At 47.8% G+C, this 16,126-nt stretch overlaps 1 protein-coding gene across 1 annotated transcript; it reads left to right on the top strand.

Moving 5' to 3' along the window:
- Nucleotides 1-14,860: 14,860 nt before the first annotated feature.
- LOC123165889 (pectinesterase inhibitor 8-like) lies at nt 14,861-15,818 on the top strand. Its single transcript, XM_044583634.1, has one exon. It carries the CDS (start codon nt 14,876-14,878, stop codon nt 15,482-15,484), a length of 609 nt encoding a protein of 202 aa, XP_044439569.1. The 5' UTR covers nt 14,861-14,875; the 3' UTR covers nt 15,485-15,818.
- Nucleotides 15,819-16,126: the final 308 nt, after the last annotated feature.

Genomic DNA, 16,126 nt, shown 5'->3' with positions numbered 1-16,126 from the left:
CTTAGCTCTTAATATGGTGGCACATAGGGATTCAGGGCTATCGAGCAGACGCCATGCTTGTTTGGCTAACAGAGCCAAGTTGAAACAGTGAATATCTCGAAAACCCCTTCCTCCATGATCTTTTGGTACACACATCTTCCACCGCATCATCCAATGCATTCTCTTCTGGTTGTTTTCGTTTGGTTAACTTTCATACAATGTAATACTTGTCGCAACATGCGATGGTGAAAGTGAACTTTTCAAAGAGTGCTCCTTAACTAGTGATTTCGTTAGACGTTGTTAGCACTTGCGGTTCACACGAATAAGCAAAACCACAAAAGGGTTATTTTTCATGAGCTCCTATTTGACGCGTACAGCACGTCAGGAACAGCGAGTGCACACACCCCCTCCTCCCACACCCTCATGGGCCGGCTTATGTGCGCGGCAGGAAAAGCAAGAAGCACCTTATTTTTTATTTTGCTTATTTCTATTTTAACTTTTTTATTTTTAAAAATAATTCACGATTTAAAAAAAGTTGTAAATTGTGAAATGTTTGTGAATTCAAAAATTGTTCATGATTTAAAAAAATCATGAAATGATAAATGCTCATGGTTTCAGAAAATGTCCACCGAATTCAAAAAATGATTACGATTTGAAAAGCATTTCTAAATTTTAGTGAACATTTTTTATGTTGATGAACATTTTTTTATGAAAATTTTCTAATAACGATGAACATTTTTTGTATTTGATGAACAAATTTTTAAATCATTGAACATATTTTGAACTTGATGAACAAAATTTGTATTCAAGAATATTTTTAAAATAATGGATGAACAAATTTTGAATTCAAGAAAAAAATATGAATTTGATGAATATTTTCTTAAAATTAATGAACAAATTTGGAATTTGATGAACATTTTTTAAATTAGATGAATAAAATTTCAAAAACATGTACATGATTTCAAAAACTGTTCACAATTTGAAAAAATGTTCACAAATTTGAACGTTGTTTTCAGAATTGAAAACAAAAATAAAAAGAAAACAAAATTTTGAATTCGATGAAAAGTTTTAAAATCCAATGAACAAAATTAGAATTCAATGAACATTTTTGTACATTGTTGAATATTTTTTTAAATCGATGAACAAAAAAATGAAAAAGTAAAGAAGAAAAAAGAAAAAAGGAAAAAAGTGGAAAAGAAAAGAAAAGGAAGAAAAAACCAAAAGAAAAAGTTGAGAAATGGGCCCGCCCATACGTACACCCCCGCGTGAGGGGGGGGGGGGGTACGCGCTACGTCTCAAGCCAGCGACCTACCCGCCATAAAAGAGCCACCTATTTATCTACTCCCACAAATATAATATGTCTTGGTTATCTCAATATGGACTATATACAGACTTAAATGACTTAAAAAAACACTAAAACATGTATATATGCATATGATTCAAAATTTAGAACATCTTATACTTGTGAAAGAAGGGAGTAGATAATAAAAGTTGTTGGAAATATGCCCTAGAGGCAATAATAAATAGGTTATTATTATATTTCCTTGTTCATGATAATCGTTTATTATCCATGCTAGAATTGTATTGATAGGAAACTCAGATACATGTGTGGATACATAGACAACACCATGTCCCTAGTAAGCCTCTAGTTGACTAGCTCGTTGATCAATAGATGGTTACGGTTTCCTGACCATGGACATTGGATGTCGTTGATAACGGGATCACATCATTAGGAGAATGATGTGGTGGACAAGACCCAATCCTAAGCCTGACACAAGATCGTGTAGTTCGTTTGCTCAGAGCTTTTTCTAATGTCAAGTATCATTTCCTTAGACCATGAGATTGTGCAATTCCCGGATACCGTAGGAATGCTTTGGGTGTACCAAACGTCACAACGTAACTGGGTGGCTATAAAGGTGCACTACAGGTATCTCCGAAAGTGTCTGTTGGGTTGGCACGAATCGAGACTGGGATTTGTCACTCCGTGTAAACGGAGAGGTATCTCTGGTCCCACTCGGTAGGACATCATCATAATGTGCACAATGTGACCAAGGAGTTGATCACGGGATGATGTGAGTTACGGAACGAGTAAAGAGACTTGCCGGTAACGAGATTGAACAAGGTATAGGGATACCGACGATCGAATCTCGGGCAAGTAATATACCGGTAGACAAAGGGAATTGTATACGGGATTGATTGAATCCCCGACATCGTGGTTCATCCGATGAGATCATCGTGGAACATGTGGGAGCCAACATGGGTATCCAGATCCCGCTGTTGGTTATTGACCGGAGAACGTCTCGGTCATGTCTGCATGGTTCCCGAACCCGTAGGGTCTACACACTTAAGGTTCGATGACGCTAGGGTTATAGGGAATAGATATACGTGGTTACCGAATGTTGTTCGGAGTCCCGGATGAGATCCCGGATGTCACGAGGAGTTCCGGAATGGTCCGGAGGTAAAGATTTATATATGGGAAGTCCTGTTTTGGTCACCGGAAAAGTTTCGGGTGATATCGGTAATGTACCGGGACCACCGGGAGGGTCCCGGGGGTCCACCAAGTGGGGCCACCGGCCCCAGAGGGCTGCATGGGCCAAGTGTGGGAGGGGACCAGCCCCAGGTGGGCTGGTGCGCCCCCCCACAAGAGGCCCAGGGCGCAGGAAAGGGGGAACCCTAGGCTCAGATGGGCCTAAGGCCCATCTAGTGGGGCGCCCCCTCTCTCCCCCCCTTTGGCCGCCCCCCAAGCCCCATCTAGGGCTGGCCGCACCCCTTGGGGGGGGGGGAAACCCTAGATGGGGGCGCAGCCCTCCCCCTCCCCTATATATATTGGGGTTTTGGGGCTGCCCAAGACAGGAGAACGTCTCTCTTTCGGCGCAGCCCTACCCCTCTCCCTCCTCCTCCTCTCCCGCGGTGTTTGGCGAAGCCCTGCGGGATTGCCACGCTCCTCCACCACCACCACGCCGTCGTGCTGCTGCTGGATGGAGTCTTCCCCAACCTCTCCCTCTCTCCTTGCTGGATCAAGGCGTGGGAGACGTCACCGGGCTGCACGTGTGTTGAACGCGGAGGCACCGTTCTTCGGTGCTTAGATCGGAATCAACCGCGATCTGAATCGCTACGAGTATGACTCCTTCATCCGCGTTCTTGCAACGCTTCCGCATCGCGATCTACAATGGTATGTAGATGCACTCCCCTTCCCCTCGTTGCTAGATTACTCCATAGATTGATCTTGGTGATGCGTAGAAAATTTTGAATTTCTGCTACGTTCCCCGACAGTGGCATCATGAGCTAGGTCTATGCGTAGTTTCTATGGACGAGTAGAACACAAAGTAGTTGTGGGCGTCGATGTTGCCAATTCTTCTTGCCGTTACTAGTCTTATCTTGTTTCGGTGGCATTGTGGGATGAAGCGGCCCGGACCGACCTTACACGTACGCTTACGTGAGACAGGTTCCACCGACTGACATGCACTAGTTGCATAAGGTGGCTAGCGGGTGTCTGTCTCTCCCACTTTAGTCGGAACGGATTCGTTGAAAAGGGTCCTTATGAAGGGTAAATAGAAATTGGCATATCACGTTGTGGTTTTACGTAGGTAAGAAACGTTCTTGCTAGAAACCTATACAAGCCACGTAAAAACTTGCAACAACAATTAGAGGACGTCTAACTTGTTTTTGCAGCATGTGCTATGTGATGTGATATGGCCAGAAGATGTGATGAATGATATATGTGATGTATGAGATTGATCATATTCTTGTAATAGGAATCACGACTTGCATGTCGATGAGTATGACAACCGGCAGGAGCCATAGGAGTTGTCTTTATTTTTTGTATGACCTGCGTGTCATTGAATAACGCCATGTAAATTACTTTACTTTATTGCTAAGCGCGTTAGCCATAGAAGTAGAAGTAATCGTTGGCGTGACAACTTCATGAAGACACAATGATGAAGATCATGGTGTCATGCCGATGACGAAGATGATCATGGTGCCCCGAAGATGGAGATCAAAGGAGCAAAATGATATTGGCCATATCATGTCACTATTTGATTGCATGAGATGTTTATCATGTTATGCATCTTATTTGCTTAGAACGACGGTAGTAAGTAAGATGATCCCTCACTAAAATTTCAAGAGACGTGTTCCCCCTAACTGTGCACCGTTGCGAAGGTTCGTTGTTTCGAAGCACCACGTGATGATCGGGTGTGATAGATTCTAACGTTCGAATACAACGGGTGTTGACGAGCCTAGCATGTACAGACATGGCCTCGGAACACATGCAAAACACTTAGGTTGACTTGACGAGCCTAGCATGTACAGACATGGCCTCGGAACACAAGAGACTGAAAGGTCGAACATGAGTCGTATAGTAGATACGATCAACATGGAGATGTTCACCGATGATGACTAGTCCGTCTCACGTGATGATCGGACACGGCCTAGTTTGACTCGGATCATGTATCACTTAGATGACTAGAGGGATGTCTATCTGAGTGGAAGTTCATTAATCAGATGAACTCAATTATCATGAACATAGTCAAAAGGTCTTTGCGAATTATGTCATACGCTTTAGTTCTACTATTTAAAATACGTTCCTAGAGAAAATTTAGTTGAAAGCTGGTAGTAGCAATTATGCGGACTGGGTCCGTAAACTGAGGATTGTCCTCATTGCTGCACAGAAGGCTTATGTCCTTAATGCACCGCTCGGTGTGCTGAACCTCAGCGTCGTCTGTAGATGTTGCGGAACATCTGACATACACGTTTTGATGACTACGTGATAGTTCAGTGCGTAATGCTAACGGTTTAGAATTGTGGCACCAAAGACGTTTTTGAAACGTCGCAGAACATATGAGATGTTCAGAAAACTGAAATTGGGATTTCAGACTAGTGCCCACGTCAAGAGGTATGAGACCTCTGACAAGTTTCTTAAGCCTGCAAACTAAAGGGAGAAAAGCTCAATCGTTGAGCATGTGCTCAGATTGTCTGAGTACCACAATCGCTTGAATCGAGTGGGAGTTAATCTCCCAGATGAGATAGTGATAGCTCTCCATAGTCACTGCCACCAAGCTAGTAGAGCTTCGTGATGAACTATAACATATCAGGGATAGTTATGATGATCCTTGAGCTATTCGTGATGTTTGACACCGCGAAAGTAGAAATCAAGAAGGAGCATCAATTGTTGATGGTTAGTAAAACCACTAGTTTCTAGAAGGGCAAGGGCAAAAGGGATACTTCATGAAACAGTAAGTCGTTTGCTGCTCTAGTGAAGAATCCCAAGGTTGAACCCAAACCCGAGACTAAGTGCTTCTGTAATGAGGGGAACGGTCACTAAAGCGGAACTACCCTAGATACTTGGTAGATGAGAAGGCGGGCAAGGTCGACAAAAGTATATTGGATATACATTATATGAATGTGTACTTTACTAGTACTCCTAGCAGCACCAGGGTATTAGATACCGGTTCGGTTGCTAAGTGTTGGTAACTCGAAATAAAAGCTGTGGAATAAACGGAGACTAGCTAAAGGTGAGATGACGATATGTGTTGGAAGTGTTTCCAAGGTTGATGTGATCAAGCATCGCATGCTCCCTCTACCATCGAGATTGGTGTTAAACCTAAATAATTGTTATTTGGTGTTTACGTTGAGCATAAACATGATTGGATTATGTTTATCGCAGTACGGGTATTCATTTAAGGAGAATAATGGTTACTCTGTTTATTTGAATAATACCTTCAATGGTCTTGCACCTAAAATGAATCTCGATCGCAGTGATACACATGTTCGCGCCAAAAGATATAAAATAGTAATGATAGTACCACATACTTGTGGCACTGTCATTTGAGTCATATTGGTATAGAACGCATGAAGAAGCTCCATGTAGATGGATTTTTGGACTCAGTCGTTTTTGAAAAGATCGAGACATGCGAACCATGTCTATTGGTATATATGCATGAAGAAACTCCATGCAGATGGATCGTTTGGACTCACTTGATTTTGAATCACTTGAGACATGCAAATCATACCACATGGGCAAGATGACTGAAAGGCCTCGTTTTCAGTGAGATGGAACAAGAGAGCAACTTATTGGTGTAATACATTTTGATGTGTGTAGTCCAATGAGTGCTGAGGCATGCAGTGGATATCGTTATGTTCTTACTTCACAGATGATTTGAGTAGATGCTAAGTGTATTTACTTGATGAAACACAAGTCTGAATTATTGAAAGGTTCAAGTAATTTCAGAGTGAAGTTGAAGATCGTCGTGACAAGAGGATAAAATGTCTGTGATATGATCATAGAGATGAGTATCTGAGTTACGAGTTTGGCACACAATTAAGACATTGTGGAAAGTGTTTCACAATTAATACCGCCTGGAACACCATAGTGTGATGGTGTGTCCGAACATCATAACTGCACCCTATTGGATATGGTGCATGCCATGATGTCTCTTATCGAATTACCACTATCGTCTATGGGTTAGGCATTAGGGACAACCGCATTCACTTTAAATAGGGCACCACGCAATTCCGTTGAGACGACACCGTTTAGAGAAACCTGAGTTGTCGTTTCTTAAAAGTTTGGGGCTGCGATGCTTATGTGAAAAAGTTTCAGGCTGATAAGCTCGAACCCAAAGCGGATAAATGCATCTTCATAGAAAACCCAAAACAGTTGGGTATACCTCCTATTTCAGATCTGGAAGCAAAAGTAATTGCTTCTAGAAACGGGTCCTTTCTCGAGGAAAAGTTTCTCTCGAAAGAATTGAGTGGGAGGATGGTGGAGACTTGATAAGGTTATTGAACCGTCACTTCAACTAGCGTGTAGCAGGGCACAGGAAGTTGTTCCTGTGGCACCTACACCAATTGAAGTGGAAGCTTATGATAGTGATCATGAAACTTCGGATCAAGTCACCACCAAACCTCGTAGGACGACGAGGATGCGTGCTACTTCAGAGTGGTACGTAATCCTGTCTGAGATATCATGTTGTTGGACAATACTGAACCTACGAGCTATGGAGAAGCGATGGTGGGCCCATATTCCGACAAATGGTTAGAAGCCATGAAATCCGAGATAAATGGATCTTTAAGAAGAAGACGGACGTGGACGGTAATGTTACCGTCTAGGAAGCTCGACTTGTGGCTAAGAGTATTTCCACAAGTTCAAGGAGTTGACTACGATGAGATTTTTCTCATCCGTAGCGATGCTTAAGTCCGTCGGAATCATGTTAGCATTAGCTGCATTTATGAAATCTGGCAGATGGATGTCAAAACAAGTTTCCTTACCAGTTTTCGTAAGGAAAGGTTGTATGTGATACAATCAGAAAGGTTTTGTCGATCCTAAGGATGCTAAAAGGTATGCTAGCTCCAGCGATCCTTCCATGGACTAGAGCAAGCATCTCGGAGTCAGAATATACGCTTTGATGGAGTGATCAAAGTTTTTGGGTTTATACAAAGTTTGTTAGAAACTTGTATTTACAATAAAGTGAGTGGGAGCGCTACAACATTTCTGATAAGTATATGTGAATGACATATTGTTGATCCGAAATGATGTAATATTTCTGGAAAGCATAAAGGGTTGTTTGAAAGGAGTTTTTCAAAGGAAGACCTGGATAAAGCTGCTTACATATTGGGCATCAAGATCTATAGAGATAGATCAAGACGCCTGATGATACTTTCAAAGAACGCACACCTTGACATGATTTTGAAAGAGTTCAAAATAGATCAGCAAAGAAGGAGTTCTTGGCTGTGTTACAAGGTGTGAGTATTGACTAAGACTCAAGACCTGACCACAGCAGAAGAGAGAGAAAGGACGAAGGTCGTCCCCTATGCTTCAGACGTAGGCTCTACAGTATGCTATGCTGTGTACCGCACATGAAGTGTGCCTTGCCATGAGTTGGTCAAGGGGTACAATAGTGATCCGGGAATGGATCACATGACAGCAGTCGAACTTATCCTTAGTATCTAGTGAACTAAGGATTTTCTCGATTATGGAGGTGAAAGGGAGTTCGTCGTAAAGGGTTACGTCGATGCGAACCTTGACACTAATCCGGATGACTCTAAGTAGTAAACCGGATTCGTATAGTAGAGCAATTATTTGAAATGGCTCCAAATAGCGCGTGGTAGCATCCACAAGATGACATAGATATTCGTAAAGCACACGGATCTGAAAGGTTCAGACCCCTTGACTAATAACCTCTCTCACAAGCATAACATGATCAAACCAGAACTCTTTGGATGTTGGTCACATGGTGATGTGACCTATGAGTGTTAATCACATAGTGATGTGGACTAGATTATTGACTCTAGTGCAAGTGGGAGACTGTTGGAAATATGCCCTAGAGGCAATAATAAATAGGTTATTATTATATTTCCTTGTTCATGATAATCGTTTATTATCCATGCTAGAATTGTATTGATAGGAAACTCAGATACATGTGTGGATACATAGACAACACCATGTCCCTAGTAAGCCTCTAGTTGACTAGCTCGTTGATCAATAGATGGTTACGGTTTCCTGACCATGGACATTGGATGTCGTTGATAACGGGATCACATCATTAGGAGAATGATGTGGTGGACAAGACCCAATCCTAAGCCTGACACAAGATCGTGTAGTTCGTTTGCTCAGAGCTTTTTCTAATGTCAAGTATCATTTCCTTAGACCATGAGATTGTGCAACTCCCGGATACCGTAGGAATGCTTTGGGTGTACCAAACGTCACAACGTAACTGGGTGGCTATAAAGGTGCACTACAGGTATCTCCGAAAGTGTCTGTTGGGATGGCACGAATCGAGACTGGGATTTGTCACTCCGTGTAAACGGAGAGGTATCTCTGGGCCCACTCGGTAGGACATCATCATAATGTGCACAATGTGACCAAGGATTTGATCACGGGATGATGTGAGTTACGGAACGAGTAAAGAGACTTGCTGGTAACGAGATTGAACAAGGTATAGGGATACCGACGATCGAATCTCGGGCAAGTAATATATCGGTAGACAAAGGGAATTGTATACGGGATTGATTGAATCCCCGACATCGTGGTTCATCCGATGAGATCATCGTGGAACATGTGGGAGCCAACATGGGTATCCAGATCCCGCTGTTGGTTATTGACCGGAGAACGTCTCGGTCATGTCTGCATGGTTCCCGAACCCGTAGGGTCTACACACTTAAGGTTCGATGGCGCTAGGGTTATAGGGAATAGATATACGTGGTTACCGAATGTTGTTCGGAGTCCCGGATGAGATCCCGGATGTCACGAGGAGTTCCGGAATGGTCCGGAGGTAAAGATTTATATATGGGAAGTCCTGTTTTGGTCACCGGAAAAGTTTCGGGTGATATCGGTAATGTACCGGGACCACCGGGAGGGTCCCGGGGGTCCACCAAGTGGGGCCACCGGCCCCAGAGGGCTGCATGGGCCAAGTGTGGGAGGGGACCAGCCCCAGGTGGGCTGGTGCGCCCCCCCACAAGAGGCCCAGGGCGCAGGAAAGGGGGAAACCCTAGGCTCAGATGGGCCTAAGGCCCATCTAGTGGGGCGCCCCCTCTCTCCCCCCCTTTGGCCGCCCCCCAAGCCCCATCTAGGGCTGGCCGCACCCCTTGGGGGGGGGAACCCTAGATGGGGGCGCAGCCCTCCCCCTCCCCTATATATATTGGGGTTTTGGGGCTGCCCAAGACAGGAGAACGTCTCTCTTTCGGCGCAGCCCTACCCCTCTCCCTCCTCCTCCTCTCCCGCGGTGTTTGGCGAAGCCCTGCGGGATTGCCACGCTCCTCCACCACCACCACGCTGTCGTGCTGCTGCTGGATGGAGTCTTCCCCAACCTCTCCCTCTCTCCTTGCTGGATCAAGGCGTGGGAGACGTCACCGGGCTGCACGTGTGTTGAACGTGGAGGCACCATTCTTCGGTGCTTAGATCGGAATCAACCGCGATCTGAATCGCTACGAGTATGACTCCTTCATCCGCGTTCTTGCAACGCTTCCGCATCGCGATCTACAATGGTATGTAGATGCACTCCCCTTCCCCTCGTTGCTAGATTACTCCATAGATTGATCTTGGTGATGCGTAGAAAATTTTGAATTTCTGCTACGTTCCCCGACAAAAGTTTCATACATCGGAAAAATGTAAAATCAATCATGAATTTGAAAAATGTTCACAAATTTAGAAAACTTTCATAAATTAGGAAAAAATATGATGAATTTGAAAAATCTTCATGGATTATGGGAAACAATTGCAAATTTCAAAATATGTTCATGAATTTTTGGAAAAGGTCATGTTTGAGAAAAAATGAAAACAAGAAAAATCGAAACAGAATAGAATAAACAAAGAAAAACCAAGAAAACATAGGGAGAAACCTAGCTAAAGCTTCTAGAAGCTTTCTAGAACTGAATCAAAAGCTTATAGAAGCTTTCCATATGATAAAACGAAATACAATGCATCATAGATCCTTACTAAAGACGCTCGAGGGGTGGTGTGAGCCACGTACAGAAAGGCTTACATGTGTCAAATAGGATTTATGATTGTGCTTGACTACACTCGAGCAGTATTTCTTCTGCGCTAGAGGGGCCAATGTGCCGGCCTAGTTAACCAGCGCCCCAAAACTTTCCCCTAGTTTTTTTAGATAAGAGGCCTACGGCTCGGCGTTAAATTAATGACGCAGCCAAGGACAAAAAGTCCAAACAACGATACAACCCAACGCAACAAAGAGAAACGAAATAAAAGCTCCGACAAGGTATATGGATGCCTAGGAGCAGCAACACAGCTCAAACAGGTAATAAAATGAGACACTGGAGCCCTCATACATGCCCGAAGCACCAATGCTACGAATGGAGCCAGCTCGAAAGGGGATCAGCCGAGAGAGGGGCTATGGCACTGCCATCATCTGGGTGCCCAGCAAACCAGCGCCATCCTGTTCCATCGTTAGAAGGAGCCCCCAGCTCGAAGGGCGGCAGCACCTTCGGACGATGGAATGCTCACCACCCTAGAGCGCGAATGAAGACTGGCGCCGGAGCACCAAAGGGAGGTCTTCGAGCACAACCGCCTCGCCAAACCACACTCCTCACGAGAGCACCGCTGTCGATGCATGGACTCGACACACGACGAGAAGAAGCCGCCATCTACAGAGCTCGCCCTGGTGACTAGTAGCAGAGGTCCTTGCTCACTTGACGGAGCTTCCAAAAAGGATACGAAACCTGCCATACAAAGGGTTTTCACCTAGAGCCGATGGTGAATGGGGCCACCCACGATGACACGTGCAAGGAGGAAAAAGGCGCACACGAGCATCGCCATCACCGGCACCGACGTGGTCAGGCAGAGCTTTCGCTCGGGACTAGACCCCCACCAACCAGGTCCTCAGCCATGGCCAACCAAAGAGAGATGCAAACGACGCCCGAAACAGACGGAGTGGCAGCAACGAACACACCCGCATGCCGGACACTCCCGGAGTGAGCCACCTCGCCGCGCACACGGCCGAGATAACACACAAGCACCCGCACAGCGACACCCGTCGGAACGATGCAGTTGTGCCCACTGTCCGGAGCTGCCGCTGCGGTGACCGAAGAGACCCAGCCTCACCCACCACACACACATGCCGGCGGGCCGCAAGCGCGCAGCCGCCCGCCCCTGCTACCGCACTAGCGCAACCCTGGCACCCATGCCGCCAAAGCTCGCTCCTTTCAACCGCACGAAGACGAAACCCAGACCTGGGCCGCCGGGCACCCCAAAATCTGCAGCCACGAGGGCCATCAACAAGAGAGGGCCTTGCCCACGGAGTCCAACAGATCGGAAGGAGCACACCTGAGTGGTGGATCCAGCACCGGCTGCGGCGGGAGCGCCATCCGTGGCCGCCGGCCAACAACGAGGAGCCACCCCACCACGACCCCAACGGTGGCGGCCCGCGCGCCGAGGACCATGCTGTTGGAAATATGCCCTAGAGGCAATAATAAATGGTTATTATTATATTTCTTTGTTCATGATAATTGTCTATTGTTCATGCTATAATTGTGTTATCCGGAAATCGTAATACATGTGTGAATATATAGACCACAACGTGTCCCTAGTAAGCCTCTAGTTGACTAGCTCGTTGATCAATAGATAATCATGGTTTCCTGACTATGGACATTGGATGTCATTGATAATGGGATCACATCATTAGGAGAATGATGTGATGGACAAGACCCAATCCTAAGCATAGCTCAAAGATCGTGTAGTTCGTTTGCTAGAGCTTTTTCCAATGTCAAGTATCTTTTCCTTAGACCATGAGATCGTGCAACTCCCGGATACCGTAGGAGTGCTTTGGGTGTACCAAACGTCACAACGTAACTGGGTGACTATAAAGGTGCACTACGGGTATCTCCGAAAGTGTCTGTTGGGTTGGCACGGATCGAGACTGGGATTTGTCACTCCGTATGATGGAGAGGTATCTCTGGGCCCACTTGGTAATGCATCATCATAATGAGCTCAATGTGACTAAGGAGTTAGCCACGGGATCATGCATTACGGTACGAGTAAAGAGACTTGCCGGTAACGAGATTGAACAAGGTATTGGGATACCGACGATCGAATCTCGGGCAAGTAACATACCGATTGACAAAGGGAATTGTATACGGGATTGATTGAATCCTCGACATCGTGGTTCATCCGATGAGATCATCGTGGAACATGTGGGAGACAACATGGGTATCCAGATCCCGCTGTTGGTTATTGACCGGAGAGGCGTCTCGGTCATGTCTGCATGTCTCCCGAACCCGTAGGGTCTACACACTTAAGGTTCGGTGACGCTAGGGTTGTAGAGATATGAGTATGCGGAAACCCGAAAGTTGTTCGGAGTCCCGGATGAGATCCCGGACGTCACGAGGAGTTCCAGAATGGTCCGGAGGTGAAGAATTATATATAGGAAGTCAAGTTTCGGCCACCGGGAAAGTTTCGGGGGTCACCGGTATTGTACCGGGACCACCGGAAGGGTCCCGGGGGTCCACCGGGTGGGGCCACCTATCCCGGAGGGCCCCATGGGCTGAAGTGGGAAGGGAACCAGCCCTTAGTGGGCTGGGGCGCCCCCCATGGGCCTCCCCCCTGCGCCTAGGGTTGGAAACCCTAGGGTGGGGGGCGCCCCACTTGCCTTGGGGGGCAAGTCTCCCCCCTGGCCGCCGCCCCCCCATGCAGATGGGTTCCAGGCCGGCGCCCCCCTCCCAGGGGGCCTATATAAAGGGGGGGAGGGAGGGCAGCAATACAACAGCCTTTGGCGCCTCCCTCCTCCCCTGCAACACCTCTCCCTCTCGCAGAAGCTTGGCGAAGCCCTGCCGAGATCCCGCTACATCCACCACCACGCCGTCGTGCTACTGGATCTCCATCAACCTCTCCTTCCCCCTTGCTGGATCAAGAAGGAGGAGACGTCGCTGCTCCGTACGTGTGTTGAACGCGGAGGTGCCGTCCGTTCGGCACTCAGTCATCGGTGATTTGGATCACGGCGAGTACGACTCCATCAACCCCGTTCATTGGAACGCTTCTGCTCGCGATCTACAAGGGTATGTAGATGCACTCCTTTCCCCTCGTTGCTAGTATACTCCATAGATGGATCTTGGTGATGCGTAGGAAATTTTAAAATTCTGCTACGATCCCCAACACATGCCGCCACCAGGCAGGCCACGCCCGGCCGGGACAGAAGAAAGACGTAGGGGCCAGATCGGATCTCGCCGGTGGCTGAGGAAGACGGAGCCTGGAGGGTAGGGAGATGAGCGAGAGGGGGAGGGAGTGCCCCGCCGCCGTCGCGGGCCGGCCGGAGGCCGGCGGCGGCGGCGGCGAGGGGAGGAGCGCGGAGGATGGGGTGGTTGGGCGGGGCGGCGGTGGTCGCCTCATGAGCCGCCAGAGCAACCCACGAGGCCCCTAGTTTCGGATATCCGGCTCATGAATCTTAAAATTAGCCATGCCCGTAGGGCCACCTGAGCTCAAACCGCGGCTCACAATGCATAGCTGGACGCGGAGGCAGCACTAGCTGCACAGGCAATCGCAGACGAGAACTCCGCCAGCTGCGCGTCCTACGCGCCTCCAAACAGTGTTTGGCTGCGTCGGTGGGACAACGAGCGTGTCGTACCCTCCATTTTCATCATGGACCTCACCTCCACAGGCGAGGGACAGGTCACAGACTCCGCCGAGGATGAGTAGGGCATGGGAGGGGCGATAGGGAGCCTTGTGTCTCATGTGGGCCGGTCCGTCTCCCATGTTCCACTCTTTCTCGCTGGTGACCGCACCTTCACTTCACAGATCTTATTGCCACTGTTATGGAGATGGTGGATGGGGGACGCGATCGCCAGAAGGGAACAACAAGGACTTGGATGATGAACGCTGATGTAGTCTAGATCTAGCCCCCTCCCCCCCACCCCAATGAAATTTGTTCTAAATGCCTAACCGCTACCCATTGTCGTGCTGCGTGCTGCCATCGCTCAGGGCATCCCTCTAACCTTCCCACCTCTTCTGCCGCGCCGGCAGCCCCCTTCCCCACACACCCGAACTTGTCAACTCTCGGACTCTACTGTCCGAGGCCTTGCCGGCATTCCATTGCCTTGCTTCGCTCGCCGCAGCGTCGATGTCTTCGCCTCGGTGCTTCCTAGAAATCTATTGCGCGTAAGAAATTTTGAGGTGCCTGGTGTTTAGCAAAACCGAAATGTTTTCACTTGTTGTGTGAAATCATTCCAAGGAAATGACCAATGCTATTTTGTTGTGTTCTTGCAGCCAAGTTTCTTTTATAGGGAGCAGTCGAGTTGAATTATTACACGGCTAATGCCAAGGCCAAATCTCAGTCAGCTGCGGGGGGTAACTAAACCGGACACTTGTTTGCCTCTCCCTGTTCCATGCAAACTGACCCACACATCTCCACTCTATACGTCTCTCTTGAAAAGTTCTCCCCTATATAAAACCCACATGCGCTTCGCTTCCGATTTTCACACTGGTAAGGATTTCGGAGTGGATCTTCGAAGAGTACAGATGATCAAGCCGCTCACCTCCTCGCCCTTGGCCGCGGCCGCGGCCGTGCTCGTCGTCGTGTCGGCGTGGGGCGCGGACGCGACGATCGAGACCACGTGCAGGGACGCAGGGGCGGGCGACCGGCGCGTGGACGTCGCGTTCTGCGTGCGCCAGTTCTTGGCGTACGAGGGCGCGGCGGAGGCGGATACGTGGGGCCTGGCAAAGACGGCCGTGCTCATCGGCATCAACCTCGCCGACGACGCCATCTTCGACCTCACCCACGGGAAGATCCTCCCAGAGCCCAAGGACAAGAAGGCCGAGGCGGCCATGGACGCGTGCGTGAAGGCGTACGACAAGGTGGGCCTGGCCTTCGCGGAGGCCTCCGACGAGCTCAGAGCGCGCCGGTACGCGGCGGCCAAGGAGGAGATGGCGAGCGTCGCGCCGCTCCTGCAGCGGTGCGACGGCGGGCTCGTCAAGGTCGGGCTCCCGTCGCCGCTGCCCAGGTACAGCGCCGACTGCCTGCAGACGACCATCATTGGCATCGCCATAACAAACCTCGTCAAGTGATGCATGCATGCGTCGAACACCTGTGGTTCTTCGCGTGTGAGAAGGCTCCAGTGCTGTATAGTCTAGAACTCTTTCTCTATTCTCCTCTCCCGGACTGTCTTTTTTTCCACTGAAAACCTAATAAAAAGGCGCAATTCGTGTGCTTGGTTAGAGCCTTAGACTGCCAATTTTGCACTCGTAAACTGATTGTTTTCGAAATCATCGTAGATCTTAAACTGCTTTATACAGCTTTGAGGGTCACCCGAGATACGAGTCTGTTGGAAGTTTAGTGTTCAAACCGAGCAGAAAGTAGAAAATGGCAAGAAACATGTTTTGATGATGTACAGTAGTTTAGTGATATCTACAACTTTGGGAACGGTCAGTGATGGGTGTGTATCGAACTAAGTGTGTGTGAGCCATTCCGCTTTTGTTATTGTTGTAAACTCTTAAGGGTTTCAGTTCGCTAAAACCAGACAAGCGCCTCTTCTCTAAAAACTTTGGAACCCTTTTGGGTTAGATGCACCTCTAGTGCACTAAGAATCGGATATAATACAACTGACGATAAATCTCGCTGATGCTTCGACAATGTTTCCAATCATTCCCTTAATCGATGGTATATATACCGTCTGACATGGACACCTAGATTGCACTTCTTGTGATCAT

This window comes from Triticum aestivum, chromosome 1D (assembly GCF_018294505.1).
Source record: "Triticum aestivum cultivar Chinese Spring chromosome 1D, IWGSC CS RefSeq v2.1, whole genome shotgun sequence".
In the NCBI taxonomy this organism is placed as follows: Eukaryota; Viridiplantae; Streptophyta; class Magnoliopsida; order Poales; family Poaceae; genus Triticum; species Triticum aestivum.
This window is presented reverse-complemented; position numbering and strand designations above follow the sequence as displayed.

Bases quoted from the DNA above. Each gene is read 5' to 3' on its own strand.
- LOC123165889 (XM_044583634.1), top strand. From the start codon at position 14,876: ATGCGCTTCGCTTCCGATTTTCACACTGGTAAGGATTTCGGAGTGGAT.